This window comes from Ctenopharyngodon idella, chromosome 20 (genome assembly GCF_019924925.1).
Source record: "Ctenopharyngodon idella isolate HZGC_01 chromosome 20, HZGC01, whole genome shotgun sequence".
Classification (NCBI taxonomy): Eukaryota; Metazoa; Chordata; class Actinopteri; order Cypriniformes; family Xenocyprididae; genus Ctenopharyngodon; species Ctenopharyngodon idella.
The window spans coordinates 21,745,873-21,765,897 of NC_067239.1; the positions used below are offsets into that span (position 1 = coordinate 21,745,873).

At 37.1% G+C, this 20,025-nt stretch overlaps 1 protein-coding gene across 2 annotated transcripts in view; it reads right to left on the reverse strand.

Annotated features, from left to right (window-relative positions):
- The window catches only part of nbas (NBAS subunit of NRZ tethering complex), a 175,149-nt gene that overhangs the window by 14,216 nt on the left and 140,908 nt on the right, over nt 1–20,025 (reverse strand). For both annotated transcript variants that reach the window (XM_051874425.1, XM_051874424.1), the window contains exons 49-51: nt 8,933–9,072; nt 6,002–6,146; nt 5,728–5,856 (exon numbers count right to left, since the gene is read on the reverse strand). In XM_051874425.1, coding sequence (XP_051730385.1) covers nt 5,728–5,856; nt 6,002–6,146; nt 8,933–9,072 — 414 coding nt within the window. The remainder of the gene's footprint in view (nt 1–5,727; nt 5,857–6,001; nt 6,147–8,932; nt 9,073–20,025) is intronic.

Genomic DNA, 20,025 nt, shown 5'->3' on the forward strand with positions numbered 1-20,025 from the left:
ACGCATGAAGAGCATGTCAAAATGGATGCAAGGATATATCTCCGCAAAGCTTTAGCATATTGAGACAAATTTTGGTACGTGTCATCACAAGCATGACCTGAGACTACTCAGATATGAAAAAATTATATTTTTTTGCTTATAACTTCTAAACAGTTTGTACAAAAATCATAAACAGGTCTCTTTGATTCAGTGCAGAATACCAAGTCAAATGATACCCAATTTTCTCATGTCGACCATTTTGGGCGTTGGCCATTTTGAATTTTGACAAACTGCTTTATTGTACGAATGCATTAGCGCATCATTAAGAAACTTGGTATGTGTCATCGGCATCATGTCCTGAAGATACTCAGCGCCACCTTGTGGTCAAAGATGTTTATAGCTTCTGATTAATTTTGCTTATTTTAATGAAACTGGTCTTGATAGATTCCTTGAGTCATACTGACAACAATCATACCAATTATGCCATACTTGGTCAAGATCGCTGTCTGCCATTTTGAATTTTTTTTGAAAACCTACTTTTTTTAACTCCTTCTAAACCGCTGGTCCAATTTTTACCAAAATCGGCTCAGATTATATTCAGACTATGCCGGCAAAAAACAAAAAACTATCAAAAGATCTTTGATAGTCTAAAATGTTTTCGAAAAACACATCAACGAAATTGATGGCATGATGACAAGCTGATTCTGAGGCAATTTTTTGGCATATTTTCACCAAACTTTGGGTGTCATTGTCACACTGACCTCTTCACATCAATTTGGCAACAGCGCCACCTATTGGTCAAAGGTCACACACAATTAAATCATATTACAAGTGATTCCATTTATGATTTTCACCTGTTTTGGCTAAAATATTCTATAAATGTTTTAGAATGTTTTAGAAATTACTTATTATTGCAGTTGGTCTAATGCTCCCAGTCTTTTTTGTGCTTGGCCCTGTTAATTGCTGCTTGCAGCTACATTTGAAGCTTTTTTTTGTCAGTGAAACAGCGTTGACTGTGCAAATGCTTTACAAGATTATTTCAATAGCAAGACTGACATTTTTGTCACATAAACAAATAGATACATGCAGCACATGACCAGCAAAATTAATAACAGACCACTCAATTATTGAGGAAAAAATATAATAAAAGAACACAATAACCTACATAATCACTTCATAATTTCCCCCTTATTTTTGATTGTTGTTCTTAATTAAACAAAATCTCCAGAAAAAACAACCTCATCACAGAGAATAATAAAAGCCATGCTTATTCAACATGATTTATATTCCGGAGCAATAAGTCCATTATAAACACAAGCTTATTATGAGCAGGAACAATGCACATCAGATCGTCCAATACAAACAGAGACGGAGCGGGCGGTATGTAATTGCTCTCGGTACAGAAAGCCAATTGAATGGCACTGATGAGTCTATTCAAATATAATTGGTGAGGAAAAAGGAAGAACCGGGGGTGAGGTGTGCCCGAAGACGTGTGGAGAAGACAGAGCTGGAGGAGTCAAAGATGAATGATACTTGATTGCTTTTGTGAAGATGACGCATGCTGCCACTCGTTCCTGTGTAATGACATCACCGGTTGGAGATCCTCGCTCAAACACATACGCAACACAAACCGGAAAATTAAGATTTTGATTGGAAGGAATTATTCAGGGAAGTTTATGTGGTTGGTTTACATCGGCAGTGGTTTTGAGCTTGCCAGAGGAGTGCGTACATGAACTCAGGCAAAAACAATAATAAAAAAAATCTAACATAACGACAGCTGGAACTGATCTTCTGAGAATGCAGCAAAATGTCAAGCTTTCAGTAAGCAACAGTTTGGAAAGGGGAAACGAGGACACAGTGTGTGTACGTGTGTGTGGAGGCTGGGGTATGGCAGAAGGGTTACTAAATAAATCAATGTCTTGAGCGATCAGAGGGGACTGCCCTTGTGAAGCAAACTCTCTCTATGACTCAAGTTAGATTGTGCTGATAGATTACAACATGATAAACTTGCTGGCTACCATACAGATACAAGAAACACAAATTAAATTTAGGTCGATGAATTAATTACCATACAAATAAATGGCTCCATTGTGAGTTCATTCCAGACTAGGAAATACATATAAATTAAAATTTTTAAGATATAATTGTATACCCAAATGTGTTTTCTAGAACATAAGGTTGTGGTAAGAAAGGAAGAAGCTGAAGATCAAGGAGTATAGAAGCAGTGAGTGTGAAGTCATAGATTGTTGTGGAAGTCAGACATTTTGGTACATTATCCTATGCAAGTTTGGAAGATGTGATCCTTACTACAACCAGAGGTCAGGAAAGATGCCACTGTCTATTGGCCTCACTACACTGACATGCATGGATGCTCCAAAAATGATAACTAAACAGGTCAAAATTGAGTTACGTGTGTAAAGTGTGGGCTATGCTGAAAAAGAAGAGTCTTATTGATTTTCACTTTTGCTACAATCGTTGATTTGGAATTCCAAGAAAGAAGCAATGATTTTGTAATGCTTTTTAAAAACTAAGACATGGTTTCACTACTTACCAGGCAGTGAAGTTGCATCTGAATTTGTGTCAAGTTTTTGCCATTTTCAAATGAAATATAGTAGCACAACATGAAATGGAATGTTAATAAAGCTTTTTAATGTTTTTTGAAATGCTAAGACCTTTTCACATTTTTTAGATAGTGAAAATGCATTTGAATGTGTGTGATGTTTCAGACAATTTGCCAAAAATAATTTACCCTAATAGGACAGTCAGTTATAAATGAAAAAAGGTCAAAGGTCAGATGTAGAAAACTAATTTTGGAAAATGACTGTAGCCTTAAATATATGTAAAATATAAAATTATGTATTTTTTCTAGCTGCGATTTCATAATTAGTTTAACAGAAGGTTAAGGATTTGTAAACTAATAATGCACATAAATAGAATGATAAACAATAGTAATAAATATTAATATTTTAATTCTTTACACACATTTAAAATATTTCTTTTGGGGGTCCATTTTGGTCAAAATAATATTTTAAGTAATACTGTATATATTTACAAATATTTAAAATATTTATCTTGGGAGTCTGCTTTAGTATTATCAATATTTAAAAGATAAAGTAATATTTTAAATATTTACAAATGCTTAAAATATTTCTGTGGGGTCCACTTTAATCTTAGTCTTTCCATTCACACCAATGTTTGGTGTGGGCATAATGGTTTTTATACTGTACAAACTGTATATTCTATCCCTCTGCACTAACCCTACCCCTAAACACAACCCTCACAGGAAACTTTTGCCATTTTTTGAACTAAAAAAAAAAACAACAACAAAAAACAACAACATAGTTTAGGGGCCATTCACATTCCAACGCGTTCTACATTCACTGAGCTACTTTTCGATTGTTTTTCAATGTAAACATGCTAGACATACGTCTTTAACCGTTGCGCTCGTGTCTTCTGCAGCGTCTCACGCATGACACAGCATTCTAAAAACGTGGCGCTTAAGTTAAAAATAGTTTTTAAAGATGTTAAAAAAAAAAAAAATCATCTTTAGACCTGCCACTTTTTTCGTTCCACTGACCTGTGTCTCGCATTTTTAACAGCAAAGACAAGTTCTGTGTAAACCGCACCTTATTGTTTTTTAAGCCATTTGGTTCACGAAGACACATGAAGCATACCCATAAACCATGTATACTTTGTAATACCCATGTCATTATACACGTGTCCTCATAAACCATACTCTCTCTCTCTCTCACACACACACACACACAAAATGCCAAAAACGGGGCACCTTGTTGAAGAAAAAAAAAAGAAAAAAAGAAGCCAACAACACCCAAATTCACCTATTTCTTTCTTTCTGGCTTTCCTCCATCTTTCTGCCAGGTTTGGAGATGAAAGCACATCACCCTTGCCCCGAGAGAAGGAGATTACCCTCATTTTAAGTGAGCTTTTCTCAGTTTCATGGCTTTATCTGATCTAGAGTCAGTGAGAATGTGAGCTCTAATTGATCCTTCTGAGACGCAGCTTATCCAGTCAGTTCCCTAGTCAGTTTTTGGGCTATGATGAATTTTTAGGTGAACCCTAACAGCATCGTGGTGAGCCGTGGTGGTAGCGTAGCAGTTCAAGCTGTGCTCTATGATCAGGCTATGATAAGGGATCTTGTTAAAAACAAACTTCAGTCACTCATTCTGAACAGTGAGATTCTTCAGAAGGATATGCAAGTGCACTCAACCACAGGTTTTGGCAGAATTTCCCACATTTTTCATATGTTCCATTAATTTCCTATGGCGGTCATTTTTGACCGCAAAGAGTACAACTGTGACCACTTAGCCTTGTCCAATCATGTCCATTTTTTATGTTCACATAGCCAGTATCACAAAAGTCAACAAGTTTCGTACAATGATTAATTTTAAAATAATCAAAATGTAAAATTTTTCAGTCAAAAGTGACCGAAGAGCATCAGAGGGTTAAAAGCAATAGTAACTGACCTGCTTGGTCCTCATTGTTTCAGAGTGACTTGGTAGGTCAATTGGCTGAATACTTACACTTGTTGATGTATAAATGTAGGCTATCATATGCTAATGCTAATGTATCCTTTTAAGCTCAGAAAGACTGCTTTTGCATCTTACTTTTAATAAATGTCCTTTTTGGATTGGGAAGGATGTTTTAAAACTGAAAATTTGATATCTCATAATATCACTCCAAATAAAAGGTAAAAAATGCATTTCAGTTCAGTTGATAATGGTTTCAGTTAAAGAGTGTAGTACTCCCAACACTTTTACCATATTTAATTTAGCAGATTTTCCTTATAATTGCTGCAAAAGAGAAATGAAAAGTATGCAGATTCATTGTTGAGACGTCCCACCATTGTGCAGCTGAGCAAAGCATTTAACCCTTGGCTGATACCAGGGAATTGCAGAAATTAATGTGGAGTAAGTTGCTTTAGATTAAAAGCATGTACAAAATGCAAATTAATCAAATCATATTTCCGAAGGTCTTTGGAAAGTGTCTACGTGTTTGGTTTTAATGTGTAGCCATTCCTACAACAGCCATTGCTTATCTGGCCCTCTACCAGACCTGAGAGGATAAATTAAGTGATGGTGCTGTGAGAGCTTGGCTTTTATCTGACCTGCAGTCAGTGAGAGATAGAGGTTACGGTCAGACGCAAGCTTGCTCTGATAGCTCCTATCTGATTCACAGTCACTTCTGGTGTCAACAGTCAGTTTAGTTTAATTGAATCCACATTACTAGTGACAGCCGTGGCTGGCTGACACTAATACACCCTTGACCGTTAAGATTTGTCCAGCGAGGGTTTCATGAATGATCTCCTTTTTTCGTTATTGCTATTAACACAGGAATAGTTAAATCATTTAACCTGGGGGTCACTTTTAGAAAATGCAGGGTGACCACAGGCTTTAAAAGACCCTCTAATCTGTGAACTTCTCAACTATGTTCACTTCACTAAAACCTTTTACAATGTAATCTGATTAATCTATCTATTAAATCTATTTAAAATCGTTTTACACCACACTGTAAGCGAACAATGTGGCTTCACCACTCGCATTATAAATCAATACAGCAGTGTTGTTATTTTGAATTGAAACTAAAATTAAATCTAAAAACTATTCACAATTGTTTTCATTCATTTAAATAATGCCAAAATAAAAAATGTTAGATGAAAAACTTGTGTTTACTGGGCCATTTGCAAGATTGTGGGGCCTACGAGAGAGAGACAGTCAGAATAAGACTTACATCAGAGATGTTTTTGATCTGATCCTGGGTCAGTTTGCGCAGATACTCATCCTCGCTCTCGGTCATCAACTTCAGAGCAGGCAGCTTTAGACCAGCGTTCAACAACAGAGAGCATATGTTCCCGATGCACTAAAAGAGAATGGAAGTGAAGTGTGAATGTCACGCTACAATCAACATAGCAGAGCCAAACTCACTAAACTAACTAACACTGACAGGAAAAGCACATGCTGTCAGTGCCGTCAATGTTTGGTGATGATGACACCCACTCTCTTACCTGTGGGTTAAGTTTGTGCTTGGTCGGGTAAAGAGAGCGGCACATAGTTAGAACCTCATTCCCGATGCTGACTTGGGAAAAGCTGGAGGAGTGTGTAAGCAGGGCGGATGTGAGACACACCCAAGGATTCTGCTCTGTCTCCAGTCTGTCCAGAGAGAGACAAATGTGTTTAAATGTGTTCAGAAGACCACACACACACACACACACACAAAAGGCAAGTGCTAAACATGCAATGACATGGAAAGAGAATCATGAAAGTTCATGTGGTACCGTGAAACTTTTAATAGGAAAGGATCTGTATAATGAAAAAGAAATCCAATCATAATTATCATGGCATATTACACGCGTGCAGCTATAAAACAGTGCATATGCTTATCTCCTGACTTCTTATGAGAGATGAGAGGAGCTTTCTAACAAACTCCACTGCCGGCTGAGATAAACACACATAATCATAATCAATCGCACACACACTAATTCCTCTTATAATTGAAACTGGCCTTTCATACACAGAATGCTTTCCACAGTTACTGTAGATAATAACAAAATCCACAGTTACAGTGACAACGAGGAACCTGGAAAACTAAATTACATTCATTACAGTAGTTTACGGATACATGGATTAATTATGAAAACTTCCTTAAATGAACATTTCATTAAAAAATGCAAATTTTCTCATTATTTACTCACCCTCATGTCATTTTTAAACCCATTTTTGCTGCCATTTTTCCGGGAGTAACACAAAAGGAGAATTTTGAAGAATCTTCACATAGATCTTCTCTATAAAATGGCAATTTTAACTATAAAAGCACCATAAAAGGTGCCATAAAATGGTCTATATAACTCATGTACTGTATTCCAAGTCTTCTGAAGCCATAAACCGAAATTTAAGTTGAGCTGCTACAGCTCTCAAATCTCTTATGGCACTGGCACATGTTTGACATTGTGGTGTTTGGTTACGAAAATTATATAAAAACCAATTATGTTTGATATTAGTGACATCCAATCTGTGCCATTACCATATTTGATTTTGATGACTTACATCACATAAAACTATCGTATGACTTCAGGGGAGATTTGGATCATAGCATATGAGTCATATAGACCACTTTTATGTTTTTGTTTTTTTTCTCTCCATTTTTTGGAATTGAACAGCTAGTGGTCACTTTAAAAAAAAATTGTTATTATTTGACAAAATTCTTTTGTATATCATGGAAAAACAGCATACTAGTCTGGAACAATATCAGTGTGAGTGAATAATGAAATCATTTTCAGTTTTTACGGTCTTATCTATGGATACTACATAAATATAGATACAACCACAACTTCATTTTCAGTTCTTATTAAGAGAATAATTAAAGTAAATAATTAAAAATGAAAATTCTGTTATCATATACTCATCCTTGTTTCGTTCCAAACTTGTATGATCTTCTGCAGAACACACACAAAAAAATTTATTTGAATATTGTTGGTAACCAAACAGTTTTGGTGACCACTGATTTCCCTTTTATAAACTAAAAAATAATCTTCTTTCATATTTTTAACATAATAAAGACACTCAGGGTTGAAATGACATGAGAGTGAGTAAATGATGATAGAATTTGTATTTTTTTGATGAACTATCCCTTTAAGACTCTGCAAGCAAAGGTTCTGCTAAATGAAAACTTCAGAGCTCTAATGGGACAAAACAAAAACAATAAAACCTTAGAAATACTTTAAACCGATCATGGTGTGGCCAGTGTCATGTATCCTCTAAGAAAGGGCTGCCACCCAGAGCTCAGCAGTGTGTCGATTTAAATTGATTTCCATTTGGATGGCCTTTTCTGGGACTTACTAAAGTAAGACAGAATGAAGAGCGACAAGACAGGTGTTCAGGAGACAGCAAATGTGCCATCTGAATCTTAAGTGAAGATACACACACCCGGTACACTGTGTGATCGCAAATGGTGCACATGGTCACACGTGAACGTCAGTGAACTCTGAATAAATGAATGTATAGTCAAACTCTCCTTTATCCTCTCTACATTTGGCCCCGTATCGCCCTCACCTTTTGTTTAAATGCCAAAGAGGATAATGACAAACACACACAAACTCACATGGACACATTAACACACACACACACACAAACTCTCTGTATTCTTCTCTAAGAATGTTAATTCAAAACTATTCATGAAAACAAAAAGCCTCAAGCTATTTGAAAGCGTGGCACAATGCATAATCAGCCAGCTTACATTCTCTGTTTCTGTCTATTGATCCGGATATACGGAACGGCTCTCTGATCATCAGCGCACATTCTGGCAGCCTTGACTTTAACCCGAAAAGCTCATTCAGTTATACAATACACAACAATTTACCTCAATCAAAACTGCAATCACACTTAATGGTCAAATAGCAGTCCAATTCAAAGACATCTAATGAGAAAACAGCTTGCTTATATATTGAAGAAATGAACAAGAGATATTACAAGGATATTATTATTATTTTTTTTTTAAAAAAGGAGCTTGTGGTAAAGTGATTTGTATACAGGTCACTTTAAAATAACTGTTTCTGATTGGTCAACTGTGGCATTCTGTGGTCAGATATTTAGAATAATGACCGCAACGGTTAACGACATCCGTCTAGTGCGTTTACATTGAAAATAATGGAAAAGTAGCGTGGTGGAATGGAAAAACACGCTCTGTGTGAACGGCCCCTTACATCTTTTTCTTAGTCTCTTTCTCACATAATATTTCAACTCATAAATTAGTACGATTATGTACTTTCAGCTGGTTATTATTTCAAAATAAACTCCTGCAGGATGATATCAGGTCTAATCTTGTCGTGATCATCCTGTTGGTGTTTATTTTGTGATAATGACCAGCTTATTACCTTATATAATACATTTTATAAGTGAATATGTAAATTGAATATTGAGCATCAGCACCAAAGTCTCACCTGCTCTTGTCAGTCACTGGTGGCCACGCCTGTAAGAGGAGCATAAGGTGTTGAAACTCCTCCCATTTATTGCTGGACTCCAACAGTTCCAGAAACAAGGAGTTTCGCTTTTCTTCATTCTCGACATCTATCATCTCACACTGAGAAAAAGGAGGGAAGCAGAGAGAGAGAGAGAGAGAGCGAGAGAGAGAGAGAGAGTGAGAGTTATGTCTTTTGTAACTTTTGAAGGGGGAAATATATATATATATATATATATATATATATATATAAAAAACAAAGAGAAAAATAATAAAGAGCTGTTCAGTCATTTAGTCTATTTGAAGGCCAATTCAGAATGCTAATTTGCTATGGGTTCCCTCTAGAATTTGTAATGAGTTTTTAAAATAGTGTTTTTTGTTTTTTATTTTTGTAAAATCTGTGGTTGACATTACTTGAAGATACTTTCACATTTCACATATTGTTTCTACAACACAAATTATAAACAACCATACTTCAAATGTGAATTTCAAAAAAATATTTAAAGGCCCGCTGAAGTGTTTTGGAACGCGCAGCATTATTCAATGTGTTGACGTAATTTCAACTGAAACAGGAAGACAGGGCGATATATCAAACAGCCCCACCCCTTTTTTAAAATAGCCAATAGCGTTTCGTTTATATCACTGCTCGGCCAGAGCCGTTAAACTCAGTAAAACCTCTGTTTCCTTTTAATACCTAACCGTTTATCCTCCTAATCCCCTCTGTATCACTTTAAAATATAGCATTCTGTGCAGAATTCAAATGAGTCCGATACCTTTCCTGGTCTGAGCCGACTCGCGGTCCGCGGATATGACCCACTCTGTGCTCTTGTGTCCCTAGGCCAGAGCAGACTGTGCTCGCACTGCGGCGGTTCGCGTGACACTAACACGAAAACGGACTTCTTTCAATGGAAAGCATATTTACACTGTCTGAATCATTCCCTATCCTCTATATAGTGCACTATGTGCCATTCACCATGTAGAAACTAGTAAATGTGTGAGCAAATGACCGATTTCAGCCGCAGCGTCAGTGTCTGTTGATAGTGTAGGAGGGGGCGGGACTTCAAATTCTAGAGAGCATTTGATTGGACAGAAGATTTGATGAGAAGCTGAAGTGCGATGTGATGTCTTGAAAATCCGTGATCCATTTTAGCGGAAGTGAGAGACTAAGTTTTGAATGCTTATATCTCCTAAATGTGAATTTTGTCATTGTTTTGGAACACACCAGCTTACTCATAACATTAAGGCTAACATATTCATACTAAAAGCTAAAAAAAGCTTAAATTTTGATTTCAGGGGGACTTTAACCTTCTACTGCGCACATGTTGATGGCACATGAAAATTTTTTCGTTTCATTTGGGAACATTTTATTGATAAATTTGTTTAATAATTATCATCAAAATCACATTTTTTTTTTTAAAAAAATGTCAAGAAATCATTAAGTAAAAAGGGAAAAACACTTGAAAGACATTGATATATTGAATTTGATACATGCATAGGTCTGTATCATGTAGTGTGTCATGTCATATAATGTACTACATGTAATAAGATTTCACTCTGTACGAAACTTCAAAAAGCAGTTCTTCTCTGCTGTGAAATAGAGGTGTTTGTTAAAATTTTTTGCACATCACTTTGGGTGTTCCTGCACACCCAAGAACCCTGCATCTTCCTTCTTATAACACATTATGGCCAATGTGAGGTACTGTCCAAAACATCCTCGAAAAGTACCCCTTATTGCGCAACGTTGCCCTGAGGCAACAAAAAGAAAAACTGAATTTCTGAACATGCAAAATAAAAATAAAAAAACTTCATAAAACCTGACAAAAGGCTTCTCTACACCTTCATACACACACATATTTTTTTATGTACAGTTCATGTCATTTTAAATAAGATTACTAAAGCAAATAATCTTGCTTTCTTCTCACACCATGTGCTCCTGTGACCATGTGTCAGAACAGGATGTCCCACCTTTAAATGGTGCTTGACAGTGACTCCCACACCTTACTGGACTGTTCTTTGGTACTTTCTCAACCTTTCTAATTGGTTGTAATCATTTAAAGAAAAATTTACTAAACATAGGGCTTAAGAAAACTTTCCGTTGCCTGAGGGCAACGCTGTGCTGTAGAGGGTTAAGTTGCTACAAAGACTACAACTACCAAAAAGATGCAGGCTTACATGTTTGACGAATGTTGAAAATGTTGTAGTCCTGACATAGTAATTTGTTTGCAACTAATAATTTTAAAGCATATAATTTTGAGGTATGACTGTGTGTGTAATTTACACAACCGTTCAAGCTTGAGGAAGGTACTTTTTTTTAATGTTTTTGAAAGAAGTCTCTTATACTCACCAAGGCTGCATTTATTCCACCAAACATACAGTAACCTTGTGAATTATTACAATTTAAAAGAAGTCTTTTCTATTTTAATATGTTTTAAAATGTAATTTATTCCTGTGATTCCAAAGCTGAATTTTCAGCAGCCATTATTCCAGTCTTTAGTGTCACAGGATTCTTTAGAAAACGTTTTAATATGCCAATTTCTTATTATTAGCAATGTTGAAAACAGTTCTGCTGCATGCTCAATATTTTTGTGGAAACCATGATATAGTACATTTTATTCAGGATTCTTTGGTGAACAGAAAATTCTAAAGAATAGCATGTATTTGATAGTCTTTACTATCACTTTTGATCATTTAAAGCATCCTTTGTGGAATAAAAATATTTATTTCAAAAAAGAAAAAAATCGTACTGACCACATTCTTTTGAACAGTTTTTGAATGTTAACCACAGACTCATTAAAACCTCCTGAGGAAATATTTGGCTCGAAAATAATTCCCTCCCTGGTTTTTAAGACTGCAATCTGAACAGCTATATACCAAGTGCAACACTGAAATGCATGACCATACAGTAAATATGCAAATCTTTGAGACTGAAGGAAGAAGATAAAATATTTGGCTTATCAGCTAATCATAAGCTAAGACTAAATCTGTGAGAGGCAGAACATCTTTCAGGCTACAGCACTAAAAGGTAAGACATCATGTTTACAGATGGAGAGAGCTGGCAAGAGAACACACGGATAGCAGAAGGACTAAACATGAAAAGACAAAGCAAACGAGATGGAAGGAGAAGGAGAGAGGGCTTGAAATGGCTAGACTGGCACTCGCACACATATAGAACGGAATGACTTCTATGGCAAAAGGAGTGAATTGTCCCCTGTGGTGACTCTTATGTTCTCCTCCAAAAGAGGGAGGCGGGGAGAGAAAGTAATTAATTTCCCTTCAGTGCAACGGGAGCACAATTTAACAGCTGAGAAAATGTCTGATTTCTGAGGGGAAAACAAAAAAAAAAAAAAAAGTCAAAGAGCCATTCCATGGCATTGGTACCAGCATGCTCCAAGAAATGACAGAAATAGCTAAAAACTCAAGGGGGCAAAACACAGATCGAAATGACTGAGGAGAAAAAAATTCAGCTGGAGTGAAAAAACTAAAGGATATAGCAACTGATTTGGTTTGCCATTGTGATGGAGGTCATAAAACAGACAATATGTGACCATATGTGCCTATACACAGGCCAACAGCATCATGAACATTTGAACTAACAATTTTTTTAATCTCTTGTTTTAAAAAAAAGTCATGTTCCTCAGATTTTTGAGCCAAGTGAATTATGAATGCAACTTAAAATGCAAAAAAACCCAAAACCAAATAAAATAGTATCATCTTTTAATTACAACGCTATTTGAAGAATTGAACTAATTTCAAGCATTTGAGCATGTATATATATTAGTACTGTCAATCGATTAAAAAAATAATCACATTTTTTTGTTTTTTTTCTTTTTTCTGTAATCACTATTAAAAACATTTTTTAGTTTTTAATATTTTTATATTGTAACAATTTCCCAGTTATTCTCCAAATTAATGTAGAAACAACTTAAAGACATCATGTTTTAAATATTTGTATAATGGCATCTTTTTATGAATGAAGGCCAATTTAATACTAATACTGGTACTGATGTCTCTATGAAATTGATTAAAAATTAAAAAAACAAAAAATAAACAAACAAAAAAAAACATTAATTATAGACATTCAAAAAAAGCCAGGGTAATTAAAGCCAGCGTTGCCAGCTCTGCGTTTTTTTTTTTTGCTACATCAAACATTATTTGTAGCGCCTCCCATCCAATAATCACAAAGAGCTTTGTGCTTTCTTCCCATTTTATTATGAAATTTGTTTTGATGATCTTAAATTTGATGTGACAGATTGCTGTAGCACCTCAGTTCAAGCGGCAGCGCTGAGTGCGATACAATAAATACAAGGTATACAGGTCTCATGTAATCACTTAATCTGTGTTTCAACCGCGAAAATGTGTCAATATAACAGCTTGTGAACAATATGTCACATAAGGTCACATTTACCTCAGGAATGTTTTCCAGTGCTCACAGTTCCTTAGTTAGCTATAAAAAATAAAAATACTAGAGAGGAGCTTATTTACTGATAATTATATGTTTGAATAAATTTGCCATGAATCGGCTAGCGGTATAGGCAGAGATATTTAGTATAAGTACACCTCTCTTAAATATTTTTAACGCGTTAAACTGAAAAAATGAAATCGCATACGTTAACGCTATATACACACACACGCTCACATGTGGAATGATTGAACATATTGCAACAATTTCATCATATTGGCATGAATCTCTCTAATTCCCACACTTCCTCTCACTCTCTCCTGTCTCACCGTTATTCACTGATGTGAAAATCAATTAAGCTGACACATCAGCCTGAGTATTTTCAACACCATAATTCCATTCAAACACCATCCTACACATTCAGACGATTAATAACCTGCCTAATAAACTCATTACAGCCAATCATGTTTGACCTACATTTATTATGATCTGAGAATAACCACCGAGACAACACCTAAACGGAGCCTGTATTCCCAAGACTTATCAGTCTCTCTCCTAATTGGATAAAAACGAGTTGGCAAACCGAGGTCCTTCAGTTCATGGGCCGCTAAGGTTCTTTAGCTCCCTATTGAAATGTTTTGGTTAGAACACAAAAACAAACACATACTAACTGGCCCAAATGGTGCTTCCTGCCCAAATGAAATACTAACAGCAGTAGAGATAGCAGGTACACTGTTCTCTAAGGTGCTGCTGTAAATGCCTAATACTATGGCAAACTTCACTGATGTCCTTGACAACGTTCTCAGTGTAAAGGGTGGGTTAAAAAACTCATAAGCTAATCAGTGACAAAGTAAAATGGCAGGAAGAAACACTCATGACAGTGTGTGCTCAAAGCCAGACAGAAAGAAAAGGAAAGGAGTTACACTTTATTCATGTAATTATGCATAAATTATTGTCATTACTATAGTATGTACATGTAGTACGGGCCTTCAGTATACTCAAGGATTAAAGACATTTATATTGGGACTTCCGGTTGACAGGGTACGCTGGCGCGTTTGGCTGCCGCTCCTCTCCCGTTTGTTTCGGTTTATTTTATTTATTTTGAGTTTTCAATTAGGGTTTTGGAGCATGTGAAGATTGCCTATTTTATTGCCATGCGGAAATATGATCACCCGTTGGATTACTGTTTTTATTATTTGTTTCCTGCTGGAATCTACCCACTCTCCTGCTGTGTCTCCCAGGACTTACATCATTGTGAGGTTACGGCTGGTGTGGACTTCTCCAAAATGGCTTTAAGGTACACTGCTTGCGAACTGTTGAACCTTAAAGGAAAGTTTTATCTGGCGAATTACATATATGCTAGCTGCAGTCATGTTGGAATATTGAGACCTAAGCGCTATATACATCGCAGCTTTTCTTGCTTGTCATCTAATACTGTTGCTTATTCTACATTTCTGCACAAATCTCAAAGGCTGTCGTGTAGGCCTATGGGGGTTAATTTTAACAACTCTAACGGCTCTTAAGCAAGTGGGGGTTCCTCTGGTTTCATCAGCTGCTCCTCGCATGTTGAAATCGGCACTTTACAACGCGCGCTCTGTCAATAACAAGGCTGTGATGTTATCTGACATCATTACAGAAGGAAAATTGGACCTTGTGTGTTTAACAGAAACCTGGCACAAAGAGTCTGATGGTCTTCTCTTTAACAAACTTACTCCTGCTGGATATGGATTGTTTGATCTCCCGCGATCCTCTGGTAGAGGTGGGGGTATCACTGTGCTGTATAATCACCAACTCAACTTGAGCCCTGTGGATGTTCCTCAGTTTAACTCATTTGAATGCCTTGTACTGAGTGTATCTGCCTACCTCTCCACTGCCATAGCCACAGTCTACAGGCCTCCTAAGATAAATAAAGACTTTTTGTCTGAATTTGCAGATATGTTGTCCTTGTTGTGCCTCAAATTTGAGAGAACTCTTATTTTGGGTGACTTTAACATCCACATGGATATAAAAGATTCTACAATAACAAAAGACTTTTCATCTTTATTGGAGTGCTTTGATTTGAACCAGCTGGTGGACTGTCCTACTCATAATAAAGGCCACACTCTTGATTTAGTGATCCTAAATGGTTCATTTGTGTCCCAGTTATCCACCTCTGACTTAGGGCTGTTGGATCATCTTGCTGTCTATTTTAATATGTAACTGCCTGGCATGAACACTACCTCTTCTCGCATTATTAATTATCGCAAATGGAGATCTATTGACCCCTCGGATTTTGCTGAATTCATTGATTCTTCTTTAACCCTTTCGCATGTAAGTTTAAAATATTCTGGCTGACCCCCCCAGCGTGAGTTTTTTTAAGGTGACCGTTATTTAGAACGTATCGCTTTATTGTTTCCATGGTGACGAGTCATTGCTGTCACGTAACACACCACGGCGCTGTATGACTGATGATCTGCTTTTATTTAATTTTTCCTTTTTTATTCAAAATATTCACAAATTTGTTATTTATAGCATGAAATATCTGATATTCCGATTGTCAAATATGTACAAGTGGATGTGTTTTCCTGTTTAAACACCTTTATAACGATCGCGTCAGTTGAGCCATATGAGCGATGGGCGCGGCCATGTTAGTTTTGCGCCGCACAGAGAATCGGATCTGTTGGACACGTGAATTCAACACGTGAATTCATCCACTTCTCCCGAAATACATGAAAGTACGTCAATCGGTGAACTGGGGAAGAATAGAATAAACATTAAAGTTACTTTCACAATGTGTATCTGATATGAATAAAACGTGTCGTCTAATTATAATGGAAAGGGTTGTTATTTCCGCTTCTATAGACATCATTGTGTATTATACAAACTCTAAATGCATAGTTTTGTTAGTACTCATGTGTATTTAAATGTCTGAAACCTAAAATAACCATTATTTGGTTGAAAACACTGCATATATGTGATATATGAAAGCGCTGCGCGCGTCCGTCTCTGGTTTAGCGCCAGCCAAAGCGCGCACGCACATTTGAATTTGGCAGTTGATCACGTGATGCACTGAACGTTCTAATCACACCGGTGTGATCGTACGCTCCTGGGTCCAGCCAAGACTGATCACACCGGTGTGATCGTACGCGTCAAAGGGTTAAGTTGTTTTTCTCCATTTAATGCATTGGAAGACAAAGTCTTCATGTTTAATTCTGTTCTCTCATCTGGCCTGGATTTATTTGCCCCTTTGAAATCACGATCTGATTCCTTTGGACGTTCCTCTCCCTGGTATAATGATAATCTGTGTGCAATGAAGACATCATGTCGTACAACGGAGCGTAGGTGGCGTACATCTGGCTTGACTGTCCATCAACAGGCCTGGAATATTACTTGAATATAAGACTAAAATTGCAGCAGCAAGGTCTGCTTATTTTGCACAGATTGTTGATAACAATAAGAATAACCCTAGACAATTGTTTCATTCAATCAACAAACTACTTAAATGTAAGAGTTCTTTCACTGGTTCTGCCTCAACTCATCTTTGTAATAAGTTTCTTGATTTCTTTAGCTCTAAGATTGATCACACTCGTAAATGTATTATTTCTTCTCTTCCTTCGTCTGTTTCAGAATTTTCTGGTATCCAACTCTCAAACTTCTCCACAGTGGACTTGAATTCTCTTTGCAATGAGGTTTCAAAAATGAAAGCTGCCACTTCCATTGTTGATCCTATACCAACTGGGCTGTTTCAATCGTGTTTTGCTACTTTATGTCCTGCTGTATTAAGCATCATAAATGATTCTCTGTATACTGGTGTAGTGCCAGCAGCTTTTAAAATTGCTGCTGTGACCCCCGTAATAAAAAAAAAATAACAACATTAACTTTGATAATCTTAATTTCCATCCCATATCCAATCTTCCATTTCTCGCCAAAATTTTTAGAGCGAATTGTTGCTAAACAATGGAATTCTCACCTTACCGCAAACAATCTTTTTGAGCCCCTTCAATCGGGATTCCGTAAACTCCACAGCACTGAAACAGCTTTAGTTAACGTCACTAATGATTTGTTAATAGCTTCTGATTCTGGCTGTCTTTCTGTCTTGATCTCAGTGCCGCATTCAACACTGTTGATCATTCAATCTTACTTACTCGGTTAGAGTCTGTTTTTGGCGTTTCTGGGACTGCACTAAGCAGGTTTGAGTCTTATCTTTCAGATCGAAAGCAGTTCATTGCTATGGGTGGTTGCAGGTCTGATATCGGTGTTGTGAAATCTGGTGTTCCTCAAGGATCAATTTTGGGCCCTTTACTTTTTAGCATTTACATTTATTCATTGGGTCAACTTTTAAGATCACTTGGTCTCAACTTTCACTTTTATGCAGATGACGCTCAGGTTTATGTACATTCAAAACCTGATGTTAATGTGGCTGTGTCTTTTCTTTCTCAATGTATTTCTGAGATAAAAAAATGGATGTCTGGAAATTTCTTGTATCTGAACAGTGACAAGACGGAGGTAATGCTCATTGGTTCACCCCACCAGATACGTAAGGCTGGGTCTTTAACTTTAAGTGTGGATGGCTCTACACTGGAATTTCAAACAAAATTAAAAAATTTAGGGGTGATATTTGATGCACATTTAACATTTGTTCCCCATGTTCAGAACACTGTAAAGACATAATTTTTTCATCTAAAAAATATTGCCAGGCTGAAAAGTTGATCAATATCTTTGTGTTTTCTTGCATTGATTATTGTAATGCTTTGCTGGTCGGGGTCTCAAAAGCTACCCTAAATAAATTACAGCTGGTTCAAAATTCAGCCTCCAGAATCCTGTCTGGAACCAGGACAAGGGATCACATCACTCCAGTCTTGGAGTCTTTACATTGGTTCCCTGTCAGATTTCGAGTGGATTTTAAAGTTCTCATGCTTACTTATAAAGCTTTGAATGGTTTGGCTCCTTACTATCTCTCTGAGCTTTTAGCCCCCTACACACCTGTACGTGCTCTCCACTCTTCGGAAGCTGGCCTTTTAATCGTTCCACATACCCGTTTAAAATCTATGGGTGATGGGGCATTTTCTTCAGTCACTCCAAGACTTTGGAATTCCTTGCCTGCTCGGATTAGGCAAGCAGAAACCCTTAGTGTTTTTAAATCTTCCCTTAAAGCTTATTTCTTTAGGGTAGCTTTTACTTGATTATATTGAAATTGAAATTGTTAAATTTCTCATTTACTTGTTTTTGATAGTATGTTCTTATTTGGTGTGTTTTTTTATATCTCACTTATTTTAAAATATTGTTTGTATAATTGTATGTTTTCTTTTTTCTTCTTCTGTGAAGCACTTTGAAATGCTACTTTTTAAAGACGCTATATAAAATAAAGTTTATTATTATTATTATTATTATTATTATTATTGTAGTAACGTGTAACTATGTCACCTTAAAATAAAGTGTTACCAGGAAAGGAAAGGAAAGGAAAGGAAAGGAAAGGAAAAGGAAATGATATGGGAAGAGAAGGGAAGGGAAGGGAAGGGAAGGGGAAGGGGAAGGGGAAGGGGAAGGGGAAAGTAAAAGTAAAAGGAAAGGAAAGGAAAAGAAAAGAAAAAGAAAATGATATGGGAAGGGACGGAAAGGCAAAGGGAAGGGAAGGGAAGGGAAGGGAAGGGAAGGGAAGGGAAGGGAAGGGAAGGAAAGGAAAGGAAAGGAAAGGAAAATGATAACGAAAGGGAAATGATAAGGGAAGGGAAGGGAAGGGAAGGGAAGGGAAGGGAAGGGAAGGGAAGGGAAGGGAAAAGGAAGGGAAGTGGAGGGAAAGGGAAAGGAAAAATTTCAGTTTTGAAAAAGTTTTTTAAAAAAAATTAAAAGTATTCGGACACTTTCTGTAGAGCATGATATTTTAGTGGAGAAAGCAGGCTGGGGTTTTAGCGGAGAAATTTGCACTCATCTGAGGTGCTACTTTAAATGCCTAATCCTCTGCCAAGCTTCATCGATGTCCTTGACAACGTTCTCGGGTGTAGATGGCGGGTCGAAAAACTCATAAGCTAATCAGTGACAAAGTCGAAGGGTTCCTGTGGCCATCTTCATCTTCCAAATGCAAAATTCCCCTAGAGACATTAGTCAGTGCACACTTAGTAGAATATATGCTTAAACCAGAAGCATTGACAGCTTGTGCTAAAAGCAAAGCCAGACAGATCCACACTCTAATCACCCACACACACTTCTGAGAGAAAGAATGAGAGAGACAGGCAGGTTAGAAGAGGACAAAATGTGGAATAAAGCGGGTCTGTTTCACTGAACTACGTCCACGCACATCAGCACCAGGGCAGGAGGGAAAGATGAGAATAAAATAAAATGACACATCCTCCGCCCTCCCATATCCCATCATCCTTTAAAACAGACCCCAGGGGAGAGGAAGAGATCCTTCGCTGGTGCAACCATTCTCCCTGCTTCAGAGCATCTGCCCACGCCGCCAAAAGACAATCTGTGTGTGTGTGCGTGCGGAGGGGGATCCTTAGACAAATTGAATGAGTTTGCGGTGGTGCCATCAAGCTACGCCACACTTCAAGGCGTCCGCCCACTCCAACTCTCCCCCACCTGCAGGAAATCTCCCTGCCACATGCAGACACACAACAATTGCACATTTAAGGGTTAGTTTGGTGTGTGCGTCTGTGCATCTGCGCTCGTGTCTGTCAGTTTGTAAATTCTCATATACA